At 33.6% G+C, this 8,462-nt stretch overlaps 1 protein-coding gene across 1 annotated transcript in view; it reads right to left on the bottom strand.

Moving 5' to 3' along the window:
• Positions 1-3,640: 3,640 nt before the first annotated feature.
• Positions 3,641-8,462, bottom strand: part of LOC133323083 (E3 ubiquitin-protein ligase MIB2-like) — a gene marked incomplete at its 3' end in the record, with an annotated part of 93,037 nt that continues 88,215 nt past the window's right edge. The window contains exons 7-8 of the mRNA XM_061532040.1: positions 5,576-5,738; positions 3,641-5,522 (exon numbers count right to left, since the gene is read on the bottom strand). Of these exons, the coding sequence (XP_061388024.1) occupies positions 3,641-5,522; positions 5,576-5,738 (2,045 nt within the window). The remainder of the gene's footprint in view (positions 5,523-5,575; positions 5,739-8,462) is intronic.

Here is an 8,462-nt window from a genome sequence, read left to right as displayed (position 1 = left end):
CACCAATTTATAAACTGAAATACCATACATACTGACATAATTTAATAGTTAACCATAATAATATTACTTAACACATTCCCCACTAATAAATAGTTGTTTTAATAAAAACAATAAACTGGGATTAAGCCTGACTATTGTGCAAAAACAAAACATTACTTAATATATCGGGGTATCAGTAAATAAAGGTTTACCGTTACGAGGAAAATATTATGCGTATTTTTTTATTGCGGAAATTTGACATAAATTAAATGGTAAAACGTTTCTGAAATATATTTTTCATGCATTCGTTAATTTTTACAAAACCTAGATTGATGCAATTCTGATAGGGCAAAACAACGTTTGCCGGGTCTGCTAGTATTTTTTTCATAAATATATTTATTAAAAAAATACTAGCAGACCCGGCAAACGTTGTTTTGCCCTATCAGAATTGCATCAATCTAGGTTTTGTAAAAATTAACGAATGCATGAAAAATATATTTCAGAAACGTTTTACCATTTAATTTATGTCAAATTTCCGCAATAAAAAAATACGCATAATATTTTCCTCGTAACGGTAAACCTTTATTTACTGATACCCCGATATATTAAGTAATGTTTTGTTTTTGCACAGGCTTAATCCCAGTTTATTGTTTTTATTAAAACATCTATTTATTAGTGGGGAATGTGTTAAGTAATATTATTATGGTTAACTATTAAATTATGTCAGTATGTATGGTATTTCAGTTTATAAATTGGTGGAACTTATTCCACCAAACATAAGTAAGGATGGCGTAATTACAATTCATATTTTGATCACATACCATAAGTCGTTGGAATCATCAGAATTGGTGCAGACGTTCTTGAGTTATAAAACAACCTTAGGAAAATGTGAGTCAAATTGGTGCAGTCGTTATCAATGGAAACATTTTTCACATCATGAAAAATATATTTGAGGAACAATAAAAGCACATATAAGTTAGACACCTAGAGCATCTAATGCCCAAATTGTATGTACCGCACTATAGGGCGTGAGAAGTGTTTCTGTGTAGTTAGAAGTTCATCCGACAGATGGCGCAATATTTAGTTTTTTTGTGTTTTTGCAACGTAACTCAAGAACTACTGCACCGATTTTGACCAAATTTTATGTATTTGCTCTATCGGGCGTGAGAAGCGTTTCTGTTTAATTTTAAGTTCGTCCCACAGATGGCGCGCTATATAGTTTATTTGCGTTTTGCCCTATTAGAGATTGGGTGCTAAATTGATGCTGATAGGGCAAAACAATGTTTGCCGGGTCTGCTATTACACTATAAATTGCCTTTAATTATGTATTTCATGTAGGGTAAGGAAGTAACTGTAAGCTGTCGGTATAGTACTTTATGGTATATGTCCCACATAATGGAAGGTCCAGCCGTTTCTTCAAAATATATTTTTCAAGATTTTCGCGTATTTTTCTCAAAAAAAAATTTTTTTTTCATAAAAACTCTTGTCAAATCGGTCCCGCCGTTCTCAATTAATAAGTTGCTATACATTGTTAACATCATTTGTATAATTTTTTTTCGTTTGACTCCCACGCGCTTTTCACGAAGACAGATTATGTATGAATTGGTGTCGAAATACTTAACGTCGATTGCAGTGGTTCTTGAGTTACGGTGCAAAAACACAAATTAATAAATACGGAGTCGTCTGTTGGATGAACTTCAAACTACACAGAAACACTTCTTACGCACCTTGGAGCCTGTACATACAATTTGGTCAAAATCGGTACAGTAGTTCTTGAGTTACGTTGCAAAAACATAAAAAAACTAAATATGGCGCCATCTGTCGGATGAACTTCAAACTACACAGAAATACTCCTCACGCCCCATAGTGTCTGTACATACAATTTTGTCAAAATCGGTGCAATAGTTTTTGAGTTTAGTGATCACGAATATACACGTAATTTTTATATATATAGAAGATAGATAGATAGGGTAAACGCACCTAGTTCCGGCATGTACCAATAGTCGGCATCTGTTTTATATAACTTCAAATAACTACAAAATTCTATAACTAAATATGAAAAATACCTTGAATAATCTTCAATGACACTGCAATCTATCTCTGTATAAAATTAAATCGAGCTAAGTTCATTTATTCAGTCAAAAATTGGCATTTTGTCAATGAGGTTTGTCAACACTAGCTATAATTCATGTTTCTTAAGAAATAAAATAGTGGGCATGACGATTTCAAAAGACTTGTAACTATATTAAAATTATATTTTTTCACAAGGATCTCCTTCATAATTGTAAAGAACATAGAGGAGAATACTTTAGAATTTAAAATCATTAAAAAATATTTCTAATAATGATATTTTTATCGATGCCAACCTTAGGAACAAAACATTTTAAAGTTTTCCTAAAGTCGGCATATGGGTGAATAATAAGCACCTTTTCGATCATTTTGGCTCAAAATGAAAAAAAAAATGTTAAATAAATCCTCTAAATAACGATTATTTTATAAAAAAAATAGTTTTGAGTGTTTTATATATTAGAAGACACGATTTTAATCTCAAATACTTTTAACCTCTGAAATGCCTTATTTAGCCATGCCGAGAATTGTATAACAGGTTCCCAATGTCGGCACCATGTTTTATAATTCTAATATTTTAATAAATAATATCATTTTATATAACTTTTTCAATACAACACTGATGGAAACGTCCCATAGTAATAATTTATTATTGCAAATAGCAGAAAAATCAATTAAATATATAATTTTTGTTTAACTAAAATGTGACGTGCCGACTATTGGAACATAACATGCCGACAATTGGAAAAATGTGCCGACTATTGGCACAAAGGCATTATTTTACATAATTATTAATTCAATCTACTTTAATACAAGTTAATTAAACAAATTTGTATTCCATCGGAAAGTAAAAATTTCGAAACAGATGAACCTAAATACAATATCGTGGAAAAGATGCACTTGGAATGGTGAAACGTTTAAAAAGCGAAAATTCTTAAAGTGCCGACTATTGGTACACTTACCAATTCATATAATTTGAGTGAAAACTGCGCAAACACCATTAATTTAATGTCCAACTATTAAATTCAATAACATTTAAAGGCCACTCAGGCACTTTTCGCTGTTTTATCAATTAATTTATTAAATTTTCCGCGACGACTTTAACTTCCACACGTTATCCATTCCAGAGTTGCCCAACTTGTTTTTACTTACGCTTTCTTTATCCATTTTAATTTATATAATACAAAATCAGAATAAAATTAGCTTGAAAACAAATTGCGTTGTGTTACAGGAAAAATTTTACTGTGTAATTTTTTCTTGTAAGAATATGCAAATGCTCAGTAACACAACTGTCAAATTTGTTCTCTTAATTCACTATTTCACAAATTTCGTATAAAAAATGTATAATGTAGTTTAAAATATTTTTATTTTATTATACAGATTTCCAGTAGTTATGATTCTAAATTTGTAGGTGTAATTTTGATCTGTGTTCGCAAACATTTGAGAAGTACATACTGCAGTCCTAAAATTTAATAAAGATTAATTTTTTTTAAAATAGTTTTTCGACACATATGACATATGCGTAAGGTTTCGGCACATCTTGAACATGATCCATGTCCACATAGAAAAGCAACATCCCGAATTCTTTCCATACAGATGCTACAATAGTGCGACTCTTCATATTCAAGAATTTTATTTTCCAAGTATCGAAGGCGTTCTACAGCGGGAATAGTACTAGAATCGGAATTTGCTAAAATACGACCATTTTCATCAACACGTTTTTCAATATGAACAGCGCAACGCAAACACTTCTTCATTCGTTTCCCGCAGTCTTCACATGATATTTGGTGCTGACAGGGTTCAAATTTAATTAAAGGCAAATTTTCATCACATACTATACACGAATTGGGGATAGAAGTTGTAGATATGAATGCAACTTGATCTTGTTGTGAGGAGTGAGCAAATATATTATCTACTACTGTCGACTGTTTTTTGGCATAGCAAGCAACATTGGTTGCGTCATTATGTGGTGGAGTTTTTATTAAATTATTGCTTGTTGCTTGTGAATTTAATGTCGATTCTATTGATAATGTTTCACTCAAAGATTCTGGTGGTTCAACAGATCTGGGTCCATGTTGAATGTTTGTTTTTAAACACATTAAATGTATGTTGTGCGCAATTTGCTCAATTGCAGGTAAAACATCACTAGTGGATGTCGAAGAATTGTTTCCATCAACGGGTGGTATTGGAGCAGGTCGTTGGTGCGATAATATAAGTTGTTTATGTTTTACATCTGTAATCCATTCAAATATATTAACACCTTTATTATTATACTCTATTTGACAGCCCAACCGATGTAAATAGCATAATAATGTGTACATGAGCCGGTCCTCATGTATATAAGATAAACTTTCATAAATCGCAAATATTTCAGGTGAATCTGCTATAGTTGGTTCTGAAGCTTGTAGAATATTATTTTTCTTAACCACACATAAGTGCATAGCATTGTCGCCATCCTCATCTCTTGCGGTAACGTCGCAGCCCAAATTAACAAGTTTTTCAATGACTGCAACATGGCCTTGAGATACTGCTAAAAGAAAAGGTGTTTGACGTCGATTATTCCGTATGTCGATGTTCGCTTGTCCTTCTTTGACTAACGTCTCTACAACATTCGCATGGCCATTAATCGCAGCTAAATGCATAGCAGCGAAACCGTCGTCTTTTTTTACATCAACGAGTTGCCGAGCCAATTGCAGGATGCGACGAGTGGCCACAACATTACCTTTAAGCGCAGCATGATGTAGTACATTAAATCCTCTATTGTTTTTAACAGTAAAGTCTAAATTTGGCGCATTACATAATATTTCCACCACCTCTGAATTTTCTTTTCCTATAGCATCGTGAAGCGCCGTATCCCCATATGAGTCCTGTATGTTTACGTTGACATTGTGATTCAATAATTCTCGAACACAGTGTGGCGTTTTTTTGTGAGCACAAATATGAAGTGCGGTACAATGACTGGAGTTAAGAAAATTTTTATCCGCGCCATTTTGGAGCAAAATGCGCATTGTTTCTGGCTGATTTCCAAAAGCTGCGTAATGTAACGCAGAGTCCCCTTCTTTATCGACTATATTAACATTAGCTCCTTTTGAAATTAATAATTTTACAATTTCAACAAATCCTTGATGGGCTGCTACCTGAATGGACGCCTTGCCTCCACTCATTACATTCACGTGATCTGGATGACTATCAAGATATTGCTTTACAAAGTCGAAGTGGCCATGAGCCGCTTCCCGTACCAGTTTATCTGCCATAGATGTCCCCGACAGACCAGATAAAGGAGTCATTACATGATCCGTTCGTCTATTGCTTAAATCCATCATACTATTTGACCTTTCAGCGGCCGTTGCTATTGGAGACCTTTCTAGCTTGACACATTTTGGATTAAGTGTCCATTCGAACCCATCATCCAATTGTTCCAGACGTAGGTCACCATCTGAATAAACTTTAACAACCTTGCATAGCTTCCCAAGTGCCTGAAAATATGATTAATCACTAATATGACTTATCTTAACAAAAATATTCATACATATCGCATAAGTTCTATCCATTCCCCATGTCCCTTCTGAAGTTGTTGTACTTTTGCTGCATCATTTATTATAGTAACTAAATCTCCAACACGAAATGACACAACTTTAACCAAGGCGGTTGGGTGAAAAGTCCATCTATTTGGGCAATTCTCATACTGTACTCTGAAATTAGAAATAATGATATATAAAATATCTTAAACATTTCCTGCGAAAATTCAAGCTATTATAATAGTTAGTTATTTTTAATCATGGTTTAATGATAATAAGTAATTGCAAGTGTCTGGCGGTTTGTTGAGTTATTTTTTACAAACAATATAATAGAAAGTGAATTGAGTTTTTGGGTACATTAGGATCGCTTGTTCTACAACACCACCTGTTGCCACGCTAGTTATCGTACAAATCGTAGTGTAATAATATAAAAATTTCTTCATACAGAAAATAAAAGTAAATAAAATAAATTTTTTGTGCACCAAGTTGAAGTGTACCGGCAAGAGGAAAACTATGATTCTTAGTGTTCCGCCAATTGAAACACTACTATTTTTAGTGTTTCGGCAAGTGGAACACTAAAATTTTTAGTGTTCCGACCAGCGGAACACAATGATTTTTAATTAATCAGTATACTACGATTTTTGTGTACCGCAGCCGGTACGCTACGATTTTTGGTATACCAAGTTGTGGGATCCTACGATTTTCGTTGAGCTTCGGAACAGTAACGCTAAAAATATTTTTAGTGTTTGTGTACCGGTACAATACGTTATTTTAGTGTACCCATCCACCTTGGTACGGTATAGAACAATAAGGCATTACCATAATGTTTATTTTCGAACGCCGATTATTATACCATCTGTACTTTTATATATCTAGCTGATCCGGAAAGCAACGTTTATCTGTGTGTTTCATCATTATAATTATGGTAAAATTTACTACATATGCTAGAAGTAGATCGTCAAATTTTTTAGGACATTCGTATTGCTCAATATAATACGTCTTTTATGTATTGATAAAGCAATGTGTTAATACTATATCTAAAAGTTTACTTAGAATGAACTTGTTTGTACAAGAAAAGACTGAAAAGAATTATGACATATAACTATGATTGTCATATGTTACAAATGTCAACATTAGCGATGCTATCAGATCCCTGTTCTTTAGAAGAAGCATGATATGAGTTTATGGTATTTGACACCCACGATGGTAAGATATTCTTTAAACTCTGCGAAATACCTGTACACACAAGCACTCTTGAGTAACAGCTTTTTTTTATCGATTACTGACTGTCCAACAAACATGAATATGAATGACAAACAAGCCAAATTTGGGCAAAAGTGTCATTCAAAAGTGCCCGACATGTTTATCGGATTTAAGTATTCCACTACCATCAATTTTGTGACTATGGAATTCAACAGTTCTTTCGCCAGGTATTTTCAGGACCATACATTATTTTTGCATATTCAGTAGTGTTGGCGGTTTATTTGGGATACAATTTGTATATTTTTTTTTTTTTTGCAAAATAGTTAGGCTGAATCCCAGTTTGTTGTTTTTATCTCACGTAGTTTGCAGAATGATATTTATCTACCATGAAGCTAAAGATCGATGCTTACATGGCACAGTGTATGCAGGAGTTTAAATCCCAAAAAGATGCTCTTTTTGAATTGTACAGTGCTGAATTTTCTGCGGTGAAGAGCAATATCACTGAGCTGAAGCAGTCCGTTTGTGATCTGAAGTTAACTGTCAGTGAAATGAAAAACACTGCTATTAGTGTGGAAAAGAAGTTAATAGATAGAGTCCATGAATTGGAATTATATAATGCTATGCTCCAGCGCAGACTGAATCGGTTGAATGTCATTATTAGAGGACTGCCGGACAATATAAAAGACCTTAGAGCGCTAACTGTAAAAATTGCTAAGGTTTGTGGGATGCAGCTGGTGCCTAGAGATTTGCAGCACTGTTGTTACATATCTGACCGTAGAGCGGTGTTGGTGAAATTTAACTCTGTACAGGGGTCGAATTCTTCTGAAGGAAGTAATTGAGAATTGCATTGTGGAGTCTCGAGTGTTTATAAATGATCACTTAATTAAGTCGACCTCCAAACTTATCTATGCCTGTAGAGATTTGCTTAAAAGGAACATAATAGAAAATTTAAGCTGCTTAACGGTGACCAGCCTTCTTCCTGATGGAACGAAAACTAGGTTCGAGCAGCAGGAACTTTTTAATTTTGCCAATCGATCCCGAGATTCGCGGAATGTATTGGATAATGAATGTGGGCGGTGCAGTTTCCTGTTACATAGCCATGAGATGTATATTTATTATTGTTGATCTCATTTTTCTTAATTTTAATATTATTTTTCTTAAAACCATTATTTTTTTTTTTGAATTGGTATATTTTTTATTGTTTAATTTGTCATTCTTTTATTATTATTTTGAAATGCATTCGATGTTTAATCGAACTTTAATAATTATGCTCCCCAGTCTCTGATTTAATTTTTATATGCCCTGATGTGAATCTAGGGCCTGTAATTAGCGATGCTCAATTCTTTAGGCAGAACATTCATTGTGGTGGTGGTAAGCTTACGTATGCCCATTTGAACTGTCAGGAGGAGGCTTTATAGTGTCCAAGCATATTTGCCTCTTGGCTTTAGGGTGAAGGTGGCTATGTCGTTGTTGATGTCTCAGGTTAACTATTGTTTGGAAGTTATTTCGGGCTCTAATTCTGGTCATTTGCATCGGCTTCAAAAGGTTGTTAACTCCATTGTTCGTTATGTATATGGTTTGGGTCGTAGTCATCATGTTTCCCAATTTGTTGTTAAATTTCTTGGCCTATCCTTTTATAATTATGTTGAATATCGTATCCTTTTGTGTTATTATAGAATTATGAGAAATGTTGAT

Source organism: Musca vetustissima, unplaced genomic scaffold (assembly GCF_032173495.1).
Source record: "Musca vetustissima isolate MV318-11 ecotype Yass unplaced genomic scaffold, APGP_CSIRO_Mvet_v1 utg47419, whole genome shotgun sequence".
NCBI lineage: Eukaryota > Metazoa > Arthropoda > Insecta > Diptera > Muscidae > Musca > Musca vetustissima.
This window is presented reverse-complemented; position numbering and strand designations above follow the sequence as displayed.